General features: G+C 40.1%; 1 protein-coding gene across 2 annotated transcripts in view; it reads left to right on the top strand.

The window, feature by feature from the left end:
- The window catches only part of GPC3 (glypican 3), a 658,140-nt gene that overhangs the window by 579,551 nt on the left and 62,125 nt on the right, over positions 1-16,464 (top strand). For both annotated transcript variants that reach the window (XM_080652923.1, XM_080652922.1), the window contains exon 7: positions 2,730-2,889. In XM_080652923.1, the coding sequence (XP_080509049.1) occupies positions 2,730-2,889 (160 nt within the window). The remainder of the gene's footprint in view (positions 1-2,729; positions 2,890-16,464) is intronic.

Here is a 16,464-nt window from a genome sequence, read left to right as displayed (position 1 = left end):
GGACAGGGACTTGACTCTAGGTCGCACTGTGCGCCCCAGACTCTGACAGGAGGTAGATTTTATATACATTTTCTTTCATCTCTGACACTTCTATTATAGAGAAAGGGCAAATAGCAATACTAAAAATATTTCTTCTAATTAATTCCCTTTTAATGTGCACGAATTTCATGCACCAGGCCACTAGTTTTTTATATGGTTTCATATTCTACATTACAAATAACCTTTCAACTTGAGTTTTTCTGTGGTAGCAATGAAAAATATCCACAATTACCTGATGAGGCTATTAAAATATTTCTCTTTTATCATGAGATATTTTGAGAGGCTGGATTTTCTGCAAATGTTTCAAACAAAACAACATATAACAACAGATTGAATGGAGAAGCAGATATAATAACCCAGCTATCATATTAACCTGGACATTGAAAAGGTTTGCAAAAACATAAAAGAATGCCATCCTTCCTTCTGTTTTATACTGGGGAAAATATATTTATGTATCATTAAAAATATAATTTATGTTAACACATCATGTTTTTGTTATTGTTACATTTAAATTAGCTATCAAATATTTTTAAATTTCTCAGTTATAATTTCTAAGATAGTAAATGCCAATAGATGCCCTATATAATAAAGAGATAATATGCAAATTGACCATCACACCCTCACACAAGATGGCCACCCCCATGTGGTCACAAGATGGCTGCCACAAGATGGCCGGCAGGGGAGGGCAGTTGTAGGCAATCAGGCCAGCAGGGGAGGGCAGGTTGGGGCGACCAGGCCTGCAGGGGAGGGCAGTTGGGGGGACCAGTCCTGCAGGGGAGGGCAGTTGGGGGCAATCAGGCTGGCAGGGGAGCAGTTAGGTGTTGATCACACTGGCAGGAGAGTGGTTAGGGGGTTATCAGGCTGGCAGGCAGAAGCAGTTAGGGGCACTCAGGCAGGCAGGCAGGTGAGCAGTTGTGAGAGGAATGTCCGACTGCCAATTTAGGCCCGAGGGGCCCCAGATTGGAGAGGGTGGGCTGAGGGACACCCCCCCCCAGTGCACGAATTTTGTGCACCAGGCCTCTAGTAACATATAAACAAAAGTTCTCTGGGATTCCCAATAAGAGTATAAAGGGGTCCTGACTCCACCAAAAAGTTTGAGAACCACTATTCTATCTTATCCTAGCCTATGTGTCTATAGTATACATTTAGATTTGTAGGATGAATGGTAGAGGATGGGGGAGGGTTAGAGAAGGGATACATTAGAGCAGAAGGGTGGAGATGATGCTGGAGTGGCAGATGGTAGGTGGGTTGGCTTCTCTGACACCATTAGAGATTGTTGGGCAGAAAAGAACTATTTGGACTTTTTCTTTCTTTGCTTAAAAAAAATAAATCTGCAGAGTCAAATTTCTCTATAGTATGTATCTTGTTCCAGATTGATATTGGTATAGCAGTTAAATCACAAGCAGAGAACATAAAGGTATTTTTTTGCAGTATCAATAAACATAGACAATTAAGATCAGAGAAACCAAGACATTCCTGTATATGCAATATTTTTTTCTGGATACCTCTTCTCAATGAAAAAAAATCTCAGTTTCAGTACATCTAGCACTTTTTGTTGGCTGTTATTTAAAAATAGGAGGTAGTGCCCGGCCAGTGTTGCTGGGTGATTGAGCATAGACCCATGAACCAGGATGTCATGGTTCGATTCCTGGTCAGGGCACATGCCTAAGTTGCGGGCTCGATCCCTAGTTTGGGGCATGCAGCAGGCAGCTGATCGATGATTCTCTCTGATAATTGTTTCTATTTCTCTCTCCCTCTCTCTTCATCTCTGAAGTCAATAAAAAATTTTTAAGTCACAATAGGAGGTGAAACTGAGATGTAGGACTGAAAAGGGGGGTGGGGCAGAAGCTAGAGCAGAAATGGAGGCTATCGGAATACAGCCTTGGAGAGAAATGGTGAGGAAGAATAAAATGAAGTCTGAGAACTGCCCTCAGAAACCACTCAGGCTGTGAGCTTGGCTTCTGGGTCAGCAGAAAGACTTTTGGGAAGTGAGAATCACGGTAACATAAGAAAGACATTGACAATGTGTCTGAAAAGCCAGACACTGAAGAGCAAAACAAACATGCCTCTAAATGGGCATATTTTATCTACAAAAAAGCAAAATGAATTTCAAAGCATCTTACTGAAATGATGGAAGAGGGAGATATTTTAAAACTTTTTCTAGTGACCAAGGCATGGTACATGGCAATTAATTGTAAGTATTCATTTGAAGTGTATATAAAATTCAATGCTATCTTCTTCTTTTGATGGAAAGCATTTGTTGTTTTAATTTGGTAATTGTAAATATAGTTATAAGGGGCTTCCATAGGCATCTTTTCTGTTTTCAGTATCCTCTGAACATATAAATATGCTTTGCCTATGTTGTGTTAATTTCCTCATCGGTTAGTTCTCCTACCATGGAGGCTTTCAGGAACTTAAATACCATGGCATTGAAAGGTTTGATGCAATATACACTCTGGTGTTAGAGGAGTAGAGGAGTAGAGAATCATATGAAATGCCATAGAAAGGCCCAAGAGTATGAAACTCCAAAGCATATAAGCAGTTTACATTTATTTAAATTTGAAATTGATTTTTTAAAAGCTTCTGTGTAACTCATTCAGCATATTTAATGCGTTCTGTTAATAACACACTGTTTTAGACCTACCAACGAAATATGAAGAACTGCTACATCTCTGTCTGTTTTCTTTCAGCTCCTGAGAACCATGTCTATGCCCAAAGGTAGAGTTCTGGATAAAAACCTTGATGAAGAAGGGCTTGAAAGTGGAGACTGCGGTGATGATGAAGATGAGTGCATCGGAGGCTCTGGTGATGGAATGATGAAAATGAAGAATCAGCTCCGCTTCCTTGCAGGTAACTGATTAGTGTCAGCTCCAATCTGAGCTAAAATGGTGATGCTTGGGAATTAAAAACCAATTGAATCTGCTCTCTGTAACTCCCCTAAAGTCCCTGTAACACAATGCCATCAACTCTTCAAGGAAAGACAATACTCTAGAAAATGAAGTTTTCAGGTAGCCTTTTTAAAATCTCTGGACCTAGGTAGATTAAAATGGTAACTTAATATTTTCCATGGTCTAAAATGAACTGACATAATCAATTGACTGTTTCCCATTGGACATTTCCTTGGTTCTTCCCCATTATAAAACAAATGCAATCTCAGGAGTCTATGGAAAACAAATGATGGGGTAACTTTCTAAGGAAGAGGCATCACTTGACCCTCTCTTCTGAGAACACCATATTTGTTTTGTTTTCTTACAAGTAATCTAACATAGGTAGGCTATAACACATAACTGCAAAGCTTCATAAAAATGACAGTGATGGAGAAAAAATAAAATCAAGCTGCTGGGATCAAGAAGGCAAAACAACAGCAACAACAACAACAAAAAAAGCCCTCATGTTTGTATTCATTTTCCCAGTTTACAAAGTACTCATATGGATCGGTGCTCTTGTTTCCATTTTACAGATAAGAAAAGTGGGGCTCAAAGAAGAAATGAGGTTTATCTAAGTGGAATAACTGGAAATCTAATTTGGCTCTTCCTTCTTCAGTGCACAGACTTCTCCTTGAAATCCTACCACCCATTGCCTCTAATATCCTTCTCCTCTTCCTCCTTTAGCCTTTTTCCTGCACTAGTTTTTCCTAATCCTACTCTAAAACTGGGTATTATCCAGAGGTCTCTTCTTAATCCTCCGTCTTTTCTCTCTTCTCCAGAAAAAAGACAGATCTCATTCACTTTGGCTCTTTTACTTTTTTAATGATTTAACTTTTTTGGCAAAATTTTTAAAAAAATTTTTAAAAACATCTAACATGAAATTTGTCCTTTAAAGTAACTTTCAAGTGTACAGTATAATATTGTTAATTATATCTAAACTAGAGGCCCAGTGCATGAAATTCGTGCACTGGTAGGGTCCTTAGTGGCTGCTGGCTGCCGGCCAGGTACTCCCTCCCTTCCTCTGGCTAGCCCCGCCCCTGCCCCCTGGTCAAACTCCCAGAAGAACTCTGGTCGAAGGGACAATTTGCATACTATGTTTTTATTATATAGGATTATACAATAGATCTCTAAAGCTGTTTCATTTTTGTATGACTGAAATTCCATGATTATTGAATGGTAACTTCCCTTTTCTCCCCTCCCTCAACCTCTGGCACCACCATTTTACTTTTTGCTTCTATGAATTTGGCTACTCTGAGTATCTCATAAAAGTGGACTCATGTAAAAAAAAAGTGGACTCATGTGATATATGCCCTTCTGTGACTGGCTTATTTCACAGAGCATGTCCTTAATATTCATCCATGATAGAGTGTATGATAAGATGTCCTTTAAGGTTGAATGATATTCCATTATATGCATGTACCATAATTTTTTCATCCACTGATCCACTGGTGGACATTTAAGTTGTTTCCACCTCTGGCTATTCTGGGTAATGCTTCAATGAACATTCTTTAACTATTATATCAGTATGGAGACAACTCATAAATTCATTAACCTCCCATCTTAATTGCTCTACTGAGCTACTATCTCACATCTCCAACTGCTTCCTAGTAATTTCTACCTAGCTTTCCCACAGTTATCCCCAATTCAATGTATCACAAATCCAATTTACCAACAGATGGTCCAAAACTGGCTTCTCCCTTAATATCTTTATTTTTAAAATATCACTACAATTCTCCTGGTCACTGAGGCTTAAAACTGGTTATCTTTGACTCTTTCTTCTACCTTGCCCTTCATATACAGTTGGGCCCCATATCCCTGTTTATTATTGGTAATTTTTTCCTGCTTCTGTCACTGCTTCCCTTCTATTCCACCCTCCTGTATATTCTATTTCAATCACATTTTAAGTGTTCTCCAGTTTTCTAAGCTAAGGCAAGAGTATTGAGAGCCTTACACTAGCAGATTAGAAAACAAAGAATCACAGACCCAGACAGAAGATTCCACCAAATTCTTCTTATACAACTGCCAGGTTAATCTTTCTAAAGCATTTCCTACCTCTCCTAGCTCAGCTGCCTCCATCTTGTCTCAATTGCCTGGAGGACAAGGCTCAGACTCCTTAGCAGAGTTCTGAGGGTCTACTAGTCTAGCCTAAACTATGCTTCTGGCTTCATTTCCCACCTCTAGCCCACAGGAACCATCTATGTTGGCAGAAACAACCATACTCATGCCCCATGAGCCCTGTAAACATACTGTTCTTGGTTCTATCTTCATAACATTGCCCATTTTTATTTCTATATAACTACCCCTCTTTTGTTCCTTCACAAATTATACCCATACCTCAAAGTGCATTTCAAGTATGATGCAGTGAAAAAATAGGTTTAGGGGTAGAGCTAACTTGTTTTGATTTCTGGCCTATTCCTTATGAACTAGCAGGACTTAGGACAAGTGTCCTTAGCCTCCTCTCTAAGTCTCCACTTCCTCATCCAACAAATGTGGATCATAGGACTATTGCAAGATTAAAGGAGTAAACTTTGTAAAGCATCTAGCCCAGTATTTAGCACATACTAGGTGCTCCTTAATTATTAGTTTCCTTGCATGAAATCTTTTTCTCCTATCCCAGTCTATAGTCATCTTCATCCTTTGAATCACTAAAATAAATTCTGCCAATGCTTTCAAAAAATAGACTGCAATGGCTCCCAAGTTCCATTCCTAGGGTATAACATGATCACTCAGAACCTGACATCCTATAAGAATAATATTGAATAAACATAATAAGTAATAATAAGAGTAATATATTTTGGACATTTACCACAGTGCTCCAAGCACTGTGCCAGAACTCTATATGCATTGTCTCATATCATTTTCACAACACCTTCATGAACTAGGGGTTATTATTATTCCCACTTTACAAATGAGAAATTTTATACCAGAAGAGGTAGAGTAATTGGCTTAAGGTCATGCAGTCTTTAAGGGCAGAGCCAGGATTCAGAGCCAGTCAGTGAGCTTTCAGAGTACACTCTTTGAACAATTCTACTCTAATTCTTCTTTTTCTGATCATCGATACAATCATACAAGACTGAAATCTTCTTTGCATTTTGCTACCCAGAAAATATTTTCATTTTCTAAAGGTTGTTCAGATGATTCACCAAAATATTAATTGGTCCCAGCATTGATACCTAGGACACACCACCATTCATACTTCTCCAGAAAATGTCCCTGTTTTCCTACCTATAAGCTACTTTCCTATCAATTTCAAAACACCACGCCACAATTCCATGGTGACTTAACTTTTTTTTAATCTTTTTTTAAAAATTTCTTTATTGATTAAGGTGTTACATATGTGTCCTTCTTCCCCCATTACCCCACCATCCCCCCCACTCATGCTCTCACCCCCCCTGCTGTCTGTGTCCATTGGTTAGGCCCATATGCATGCATACAAGTCCTTTGGTTGATCTCTCCCCCTTATCCCCACCCTCCCCTACCTTCCCTCCGAGGTTTGATGGTCTGATCGATGTTTCCTTGTCTCTGGAACTATTTTTGTTCATCAGTTTATGTTGTTCATTATATTCCACAAATGAGGGAGATCATGTGATACTTATCTTTCTCTGACTGGCTTATTTCACTTAGCATAATGCTCTCCAGTTCCATCCATGTTGTTGCAAATGGTAGGAACTCCTTCTTTTTTAGCGCAACATAGTATTCCATTGTGTAGATGTACCACAGTTTTTTAATCCACTCATCTGCTGATGGGCACTTGGGCTGTTTCCAAATCTTAGCTATGGTGAATTGTGCTGCTATGAACATAGGGGTGCATATATCCTTTCTGATTGATGTTTCTAGCTTCTTGGGATATATTCCTAGAAGTGGTATTACTGGGTCAAATGGGAGTTCCATTTTACTTTTTTGAGGAAACTCCGTACTGTTCTCCACAGTGGCTGCACCAATCTGCATTCCCACCAGCAGTGCACAAGGGTTGCTTTTTCTCCACATCCTCGCCAACATTTGTCATTTATTGATTTGTTGATGATAGCCATTCTGACAGGTGTGAGATGGTACCACATTGTTGTTTTGATTTGCATCTCTCGGATAATTAGTGACTTTGAGCATGTTTTCATATGTCTCTTGGCCTTCCTTCTGTCTTCTTTCGAAAAGTTTCTAGTTAGGTCCGTTGCCCATTTCTTGATTGGATTGTTTATCTTCCTTTTGTTGAGTTGTATGCGTGCCCTGCAAATGTTGGAGATTAAACCCTTATCAGTGATAATATTGGCAAATCTGTTCTCCCATGCAGTGGTCTTTCTTGTTGTTTTGTTCATGGTTTCTTTTACTGTGCAAAAGCTTTTTATTTTGATGTAGTCCCATTTGTTTATTTTCTCTTTATTTTCCATTGCCTTAGGAGCAGTATCAGTGAAGAAGTTCCTTTGGCATATGTCTGAGATTTTGCTGCCTGTGGATTCCTCTAGTATTTTTATGGTTTCCCATCTTATGTTTAAGTCCTTGATCCATTTTGAGTTTATTTTTGTGTATGGTGTAAGTTGGTGATCTAGTTTCATTTTTTTGCATGTATCTGTCCAATTTTCCCAACACCATTTATTGAAGAGACTGTCTTGACTCCATTTTATGTTCATGACTCCTTTGTCAAATATTAATTGGGCATAGAGGTTTGGGTCGATTCTGGGTTCTCTGTTCTATTCCATTGATCTATATGTCTGTTCTTGTGCCAGTACCAGGCTGTTTTGAGAACAGTGGCTTTGTAATACAGCTTGATATCTGGTATTGAGATCCCACCTACTTTGTTTTCTTTCTCAGGATTGCTTCCACTATTCGGGGTCTTTTTTTATTCCAGATGATTGTTTGAAGCATTCGTTGTAGGTCTGTGAAATATGCCATTGGTATTTTAATGGGGATTGCATTGAATCTACAGATTGCTTTGGGTAGAATGGATATTTTGATGATGTTGATTCTACCAATCCATGAACATGGTATGTTCTTCCATCTGTTTATATCTTCCTTTATCTCTTTTTTCAGTGTCCTGTAGTTTTTTGCATATAGGTCTTTTACCTCTTTAGTTAAGTTTATTCCTAGGTATCTTAAATTTTTTGGTACGATGATAAATGGGATTGCTTTTTTAGTCTCTCTTTCTGTAAGTTCACTATTGGTGTATAGAAATGCCATAGATTTCTTGGCGTCAATTTTGTATCCTGCTACATTGCCGAATTCATTTATTAAGTCTAATAATTTTTTGATGCAGTCTTTAGGGTTTTCTATGTACAGTATCATATCATCTGCAAAGAAGTACAGTTTTACTTCTTCTTTTCCAATTTGGATGCCTTTTATTTCTTCTTCTTGTCTGATAACAATGGCTAGTACTTCCAGTACTATGTGGATCAGGAGTGGTGAGAATGGGCATCCCTGTCTTGTTCCCGTTCTTAGGGGAAATGGTTTTAGTTTTTGTCCATTGAGTGTGATGCTGGCTGTCGGTTTTCATATATGGCTTTTATGATGTTGAGGTATGATCCTTCTATTCCCATTTTGCTGAGAGCTTTTATCAATAAAGGGTCTTGCATTTTGTCAAATGCTTTTTCTGCGTCAATTGATATGACTATGTGATTTTTTCCCCTCAATTTGTTTATGTGATGTATCACATTTATTGATTTGCAGATATTGTACCATCATTGCATCCCTGATATAAATCCTGCTTGTTCATGGTGTATGATCTTTCTGATGTACTGCTGGATCAGATTTGCTAGGATTTTGTTGAGGATTTTGGCATCTATGTTCATGAGGGATATTGGCCTGTAATTCTCTTTCATTGTGTTGTCTTTATCTGGTTTTGGTATTAGGGTGATGCCGGCTTCATAGAATGAGTTTGGTTCTGTTTCTTCCTCTTGAATTTTTTGGAATAGTCTGAGGAAGATAGGTTTTAGTTCTTCCTTAAATGTTTGGTATAAATCTCCTGTGAAGCCGTCTGGGCCTGGGCTTTTGTTTGCTGGAATTTTTTTGATGACTGCTTCAATTTCTTCCATAGTTATTGGCCTATTGAGATTTTTAGAATCTTCCTGATTGAGTTTTGGAAGGTTATATTTTTCTAGGAATATGTCCATTTCCTCCAGGTTGTCTAGTTTGTTAGAATAGAGTTGTTCATAATATTTTTTAACAATCCTTTGTATTTCTGTGGGGTCTGTTGTTATACCTCTATCATTTCTGATTTTGATTATTTGAGTCCTCTCTCTTTGCTTCTTGGTGAGCCTGGCTAGAGGTTCATCAATCTTGTTTATCCTTTCAAAGAACCAGCTCTTGGTTCCATTGATCTTTTGTATTGTGTTTTTTTGTTTTGTTTTTTTGTCTCTATGTCATTTATTTCTGCTCTAATCTTTATTATTTCCTTCCTTCTGTCACTATGGGCTTTTCTTGTTGCTCTCTTTCTAATTTTTTGAGTTGTAGCATTAGATGATTTACTACCATTTTTTCTTGTTTTTTGAGGTAGGCCTGGAGAGCTATAAACTTCCCTCTCAGGACTGCTTTCATTGTGTCCCATAGGTTTTGGATTGTTGTGTTTTTATTGTCATTAGTTTCCAGAATGTTTTTAATTTCTTCTTTGATCTAATTGGTTACCCAATCAATATTTAATAACATGCTATTCAGCTTCCAATGTTTGAGTGTTTTGGATTGTTTTTATTGTAGTTTATTTCTAATATTATGCCATTGTGGTCTGAGAAGATGGTTGGTATGATTTCAATCTTCTTGAATTTGGGGAGACTTTGCTTGTGACCCAGTATGTGGTCTGTTTTTGAAAATGTCTCATGTGCACTTGAGAAGAACGTATATTCCGCAGCTTTAGGGTGAAATGTTCTGAAGATGTCAATTAAGTCCATCTGATCTAGTGAATCATTTAGGATTGTTGTTTCTTTGCTGATTTTTTTGTCTAGAGGATTTATCCAGTGATGTCAGTGGTGTATTAAAGTCCCCTACTGTGATTGTATTGTTGTCTATCTCTCTCTTGATATCTTCCAGGAGATTTTTTATGTATTTGGGTGCTCCTGCATTGGGTGCATATATGTTTACCGGGGTTATATCCTCTTGTTGTATCGATCCCTTTAGTATTAGGAAGGGATCCCTTTAGTATTATCTCTTGTTATTGCCTTCACTTTGAGGTCTATTTTGTCAGATCTAAGTATTGCTACCCCAGCTTTTTTTTCATTTCCATTTTCCTGAAAGATATTTTTCCATTCCTTCACTTTCAGTCTTTGTGAGTCCCTTGTTCTGAGGTGGGTCTCTTGTAGACAGCATATATATGGGTCATGTTTTTCTATCCATTCAGCCACTCGATGTCTTTTGATTGGAGCATTTAGTAGGTTTACATTTAAAGTTATTATTGAAAGGTACTTGTTTGTAGCCATTTTTATTTTTTGAGGCTGTGTTCCTTCTTACCTTTTTGTTTTTTCTTTTTATAGCATTCCCTTTAGCATTTCTTGCATTGCTGGTTTGGTAGTGATAAACTCCCTTAGCCTTTTTTTGTCTGTGAAGCTCCTGATTTCCCCTTCAATTTTGATTCATAGTCTTGCTGGATAGAGTATTCTTGGATTGAGTCCATTGCTTTGCATTACTTTGTATATCTCCTTCCATTCCCTTCTAGCTTGATGTGTTTCTGTTGAGAAATCATTTGATAATCTGATGGGGGATCCTTTGTAGGTAACTCTCTGTCTCTCTCTTGCAGCCTTTAAGATTCTCTCTTTGTCGATAACATTTGCCATTGTAATTATGGCATGTCTTGGTGTGGGTCTTTTGGGATTGATCTTGCTTGGGACTCTTTGTACTTGAGTAACTTTTTTCTTCCCCATATCAGGGAAGTTTTCTGTCATTATTTCTTCAAATAAATTTTCTAATCCTTGCTGCTCTTCTTGTCCTTCTGGAAGCCCTATTATACGTATGTTATTTTGTTTTGCATTGTCCCAAAGCTCCCTTAGGCTCTCCTCCTGCTTTTTAATTTTTTTCTCTAGTTGCTGTTCAGATTGGGCTTGTTTCTGTACCTGATCTTCTAACTCACTGATTCGTTCCTCTGCTTCTTCTAGTCTACTGTTGAAGCCTTCCATGGTGTTTTTGATTGTAGCTATATCATTTTTCATTTCTTCCTGATTTTTTGCATAGGTTTTTGATTTTCTCGTTCATCTGGTGTATGAACTGTATGACCATTACTCTAAATTCTTTTTCTGTCATGTTGCATGCTTCCGTTTCACTTATTTCCTTACTTGGCCATTCCTCCTTTTCTTTCCTCTGGGGATTGCTTCGTTGTCTCTGCATTCTGACTGTCACCAGAAGGTTCAGATGTCGAGTTGCGGGAGCCTGGACCATGTGCAGTGGGAGTTTTGCACCCCCAAGTGTCACTGAAGAGCTCTGATAGCAAGACGTGTGGTTGCTGTGGATTGGTGGGAACCACGCTCACCCTGGGTCAGAGTCACAGGCACTTAGTGTGGCCTTGTGTGTGCACCTAGAATCAGGAACCCTGTCTGTGCCACGTTGAAACAGAGAACCCACTGGCGTGTGCCAAAAATCAAAGTCCCCTATTGCGTGTCAGGAGTCAGAGGCTCCCTGTGTCCATGCCAAGAATCGAGTATCAGAGTCTCTGTTTCTTGGTGCTACCTCACACTGAGAATCAGGATCCCTGTGTGCACATGTGCCAAGAATTGGAGTCACTGGCTCTTAGTGTGAATGTACTGGAAATCAGGGATCTCAAGCACATGTAATGAAGAATGGAGTCTAGTCAATGGTGGTCAATGCTGCCTCTTGTGTGGAGATTCAGGGTCCCCGATCTGCCCGGGAGACCGGGTTGCTCAGTCACACTGTGTTGGCAGGAGGTCCACTTCTGCCCTGCGGTAAACAGCCTTCTGTGTGCGCTTGCCCTGAATCAAAGTCAGGTGGCACTGCCCCTTAGTGTGGGTGTGGAGTCTGGTCACGCAGGTGTGCACTGTGGAAAACAAACTCCCTGTGGGCATGTACTCAGGCTCAAATTCAGCTCTGCCTTCCTGTGTGGGCACAGGGTCTGCTCATGGGGAACAAACTCCCCAAGACCGCACATCCAGGTTCAAATTCACTGCAGCCTCTCTGCTAAGGTGCAGGGTCTGGTCATGGGAAATAAACTCCCTGGGTTTGCACCCCCAGGCTCAAATTCAGTGCTGTCTCCCTGTGTGGGCGTAGGATCTGGTCACAGAAGACAATCTCCCCAAGGTCGTGCACCTATGCTCAAATTCAGGACTGCCTCCCTGTCTGGGCGTGGAGACGAGTCGCGGGAAACAAATTCCCCGAGTTCGCAAGTCCGGGGTCAAGTTCAGTACTGTCTTCCCTGCCCTGCGTGGGTGCGGGATCTGGTCACAGAAAACCACCTCCCTAGGGATGAGCGGCTAGGCTCGAATTCTGCTCAGTCTCCCTGCCTGGGCGCAGAGATGAGTCACGGGAAACAAATTCCCTGAGTTCGCAAGTCCAGGGTCAAGTTCAGCGCTGTCTCCCTGCCCTGCGTGAGTGCGGGATCTAGTCGCAGAAGACCACCTCCCTAGGGATGAGCAGCTAGGCTTGAATTCCGCTCAGTCTCCCTGCCTGGGTGCGGAGACTAGTCGTGGGAAACAAACTTCCCATGTCTGACACCAAGGCTCAAAGTCAGGCAGAGTCGCCACTGCTTTGTGTGTGCAGAAAGCCTTATTGTGTGGCTGGGGTCTGGTAGTTTCTATGTCGCTGCCGCTGGGGTGGCGGGGGAGGGGGATTGACTTTGTGACTCACAGAAATCTGCGGCTGGGTGCCTGGAGTCCTGGTGTCCCTGGGTCTGCAGCTGTGGTGGCAGGTCTTCTCGTGACTTAACTTTTTAAACAGTGTTTGGTGTAGGACCTTGTCAAGGGCCTTTTCAAAATCTAAATAGATTACATCTACTGGTTTCCCTTTGTCCACATGTACATTTATTCTCTCAAAGAATTCTAGTCAATTAGTTAGGCTTGATTAAACTTAAGTGTTTTGTAAACTGTAAAACACAACACAAATGGTGGTTAATTTAATTTACAGGAAAAATAATGCTTTACTCCCAATAGGTTATACTTGCCTAACAAGTTCAGTGATCTTACCAGCCTGGATTCCTTGGTTCCCCTTTGAAATTTTTCTCTTGGAGAGAAAACTCATTGGCAATTTGCCAGGCTTATGACACATCACCTATTTGGAATAACAGGCTATACACTTTGGTCAGATATTATACAATTTTACTCGAAATCGGAGTAGATGCCACCTGGTGCTGGTGATTCATCAACATCTATTTAGTCAACCAGACTTGGAACACTGTATTCATTTACCATCATCTCATTTTGAATTCCAAATCTTCCTCCAAAGGCAATTTGGGAATGAAAAAGCTCAGAGTATGTTCTGACTCTCTTCTGTCCCTTTTGTCCCTTTACAGACCTTCTGCAACATAACCAGCAAGTGGTCCTAGTGGCTGGCTTACCTGGCTCAGTTCTTCCCTTTTTTTGATGCATGGATGAAGTGCAGGACACCTAGTTTCTATATCTGGCTTTGCTTCTAACTCCTATATGTCCTAGGTCAAGCCCCTTCCTCTTTTTTAGAAGTACGTTTCTCCATTTATAAAATAGAATGTCCAAACAATTTTTGCAGTCCATACTAGTTGCAGTATTCTGTGATTATGTCCATTTATTTGGTTCTAGTCCAGCCGTGGGCAAACTACGGCCCGCGGGCCAGATCCGGCTGTTCTATCCGGTTCTCTTGCTCTCCCCTCCGCTCCTTTACTTTGAATTTATATTAGTTCACACAAACACTCCATCCATGCTTTTGTTCCGGCCCTCCGGTCCAGTTTAAGAACCCATTGTGGCCCTCAAGTCAAAAAGTTTGCCCACCCCTGTCTAGTCCTAGCAAGGTACTTATTGGAGTCTTTGAGTGACATCTTTTGAGTTTTCTTCTAACCTTGCAGGTTCCCAGTTTTCTTCTTCTGAGCTATTTCCACTTTCAAAAATATTTCATTTTCCCTACTCTTGCTCCTTTGACTTTTTCAATCTAGCAAGCCAGGCTTGTTACCAAGGGCTGACTACACCTGCCCCTCAGCACGCTTGTATACCAGGATGCTAATAAGTTCTGAGCAGTTTCCACACTTTCTGGGTTTTACTCACTTTTAAAACTCTTAATCCCAAAGCTTCCAAAATGCTTTCTTTTTCTATAATTTTTATTTCTAAATTTAACACAAAGTTCTTACTTAGGGTTTGCTCCTTTCTGGTTGTTGAATTTCATTGTTGGTGAGATGACTATGACGTCTTACCCACAGTTATAGTTTAACCTAATGTGTTTCCCTTTTGGTGGGTTGCTTCATCTCCCTCAACTCGTTTCATGGGGTTGTGGTGATTAAATAAAATAATCCATGCAAAGTATTTGGCACATAACTGGCACCTAGAAAGCACTCAATTATATATACTATTAAAGCTATTGGTTTGTTGCTACTGCTTCTGCTGCTGTTGCTGCTGCCGCTGCTAATCTTTGGGAACTTAAAGAGTCTGAAGATGTAGATTAGAATTGCCTTGTTTTTTTTGTTTGTTTAAGACCTGTGAAACTCCATTAAAACTAGATAACCAACAATCAGCAATACCCACCGATTTTTTATTGCTCCATGTGGAGTCCATGGACCAACAGAATCTGTATCACCTGGGAGTTTGTTAAAAATACAAAATCTCGGGCGCAATCCCAGACCTACTAAGTCAGAAGGTCATGTTAGGAACATCCCTAGAGGATCTGTTTGCTGCCTTTACCACCTTCTAATTGAGCACTGTGGCATTTAGGCTTAACATTTCAAACATCTAAAAACCCACTAAACCATCCCACAGTGAACTAAGAATTCTAGGAAGTATAAAATGGGTGCAAAGCCCAGTCATCTATATGATAGGTTAGGAAAGTTGGATTCCAGCCCTAGTAAATTTACTAACCGTGGGATCTTGAGCAAGTTATGTAGCTGCTCTGAGCCTCTGTTTCTCCATCTGTAAAATGGAGGAATCATCCTTGCCTTCCTCAATAAATTACTGTGAAAACCAAATGTGATAATGAGTGTGAAAGTACTTTATAACCTGTTAAGCTCTACTAATATTTATAACATCCAGAAGACTATTATTATTACTCCAAAAATCTCTTGACGCTCTTAGGCTTTCTCACATCTCTTGTTCAGCGCATATTTTCTGGAGTGATTGAACTTAGTCCAAGAGGTATGAGATGTTTTTGCACTGAACACCCATTTTAAGACTCCCTTCCAAAGACAGATAATCTATGATGGACTTAGTGAAATAAGCTGACTATCGTGTTGCCAGTATACCATCAGCACCGTTCCTAGTTATTGGCCTCGTGGAAGCTCTTACTGTGAGCTATTTGGAAAACTGCCTAATCTCAATGCTTTGGCCTGGGCTGTTCCTGAGAAGCTTTGCAAGTCTAGCCAGGTGTCCCTGGCCAAGACATGATGACTAACTACCTTAAGCATCTGCCCCCTCTCCGCCAAGTCCCCACTCACACCCACACAAAAACACACACACGGGAGTATGCATGCACATATGTGCATGCACGCATATAGGTATGCACACCTGCTATTGGAAACACAATTGAAACACATGCTCACAAATCAACTCACAGCAAAAAAAAAAAAAAAAAAAAACCACACACAAAAAAACAACTTATCTTAGAGACATCTGCATTACCACTCCCTCACTCCTTGTTCTCCCTAGACCTGTTCTTGCTCCAGCTTGCACTATTCTTTGGGTACAGACAGAACATTCTGGTGAGCCTAATGTCTTGATAACTGTGAGTCATAAAATATAAAAAAAGATAGTCTTGGCTTAAGCTGGGCCAAAGACAGGACAAAGTGATCATGGATACTGCGAAAGCCTTTCTTTGTATGAGGAAAGTGGAAACAAACCATAGAAGATAAAAGTATTCCTTGTTGCTTCATGGGAGTAAGAGGGGCTTCAGCTGGTTGGTGGTAGGCTAAGGAGGAGAAGTCATAAAACATGTCTTGGGCTTAGGACTTGAAACAGTATTGAAACCAAATGGCTGTTTCATGCCCATATTAAACATTTCTTGTGGAAATGTTTACCCTCAAGTAACTTTCACTCTCTCCATGTCAGCCTGGGAACTGAAAAGATAAATCTTGCCACTTGTTCTTTGGCTGGGAGTAAGGGTGACATGAAATCCAGGCCTAGGCGGTCCCTTTTCCTATTTGTCTCTCTTATTTCCAGGTGTTGTGAGGGAAAGCAGCTGCCTTCTCTCTCCCCTAACAATCACCTCTTCCCAGCAATACTGGAGTAAAGCTATTAAGACTTCACTGCTGTGAACCACATGAGTCTCTGCAATGAATATTAGCCCCCTACGGTTACTTTACAATCTGAAGGGGGGGAAATGACTCAGGAAAAAAACAGCAATGAGAAAAAAAATGTTTAAGCCAATGATTTTTATTTTTTTTTATTTTAAGTACAACCTTATATTTCTACTC

The sequence above is a fragment of the Plecotus auritus genome (genome assembly GCF_963455305.1).
Source record: "Plecotus auritus genome assembly, chromosome: X".
Lineage (NCBI taxonomy): Eukaryota > Metazoa > Chordata > Mammalia > Chiroptera > Vespertilionidae > Plecotus > Plecotus auritus.
Note: the sequence above shows the minus strand (reverse complement) of the source record. Positions and strands in the feature narration are given on the sequence as shown.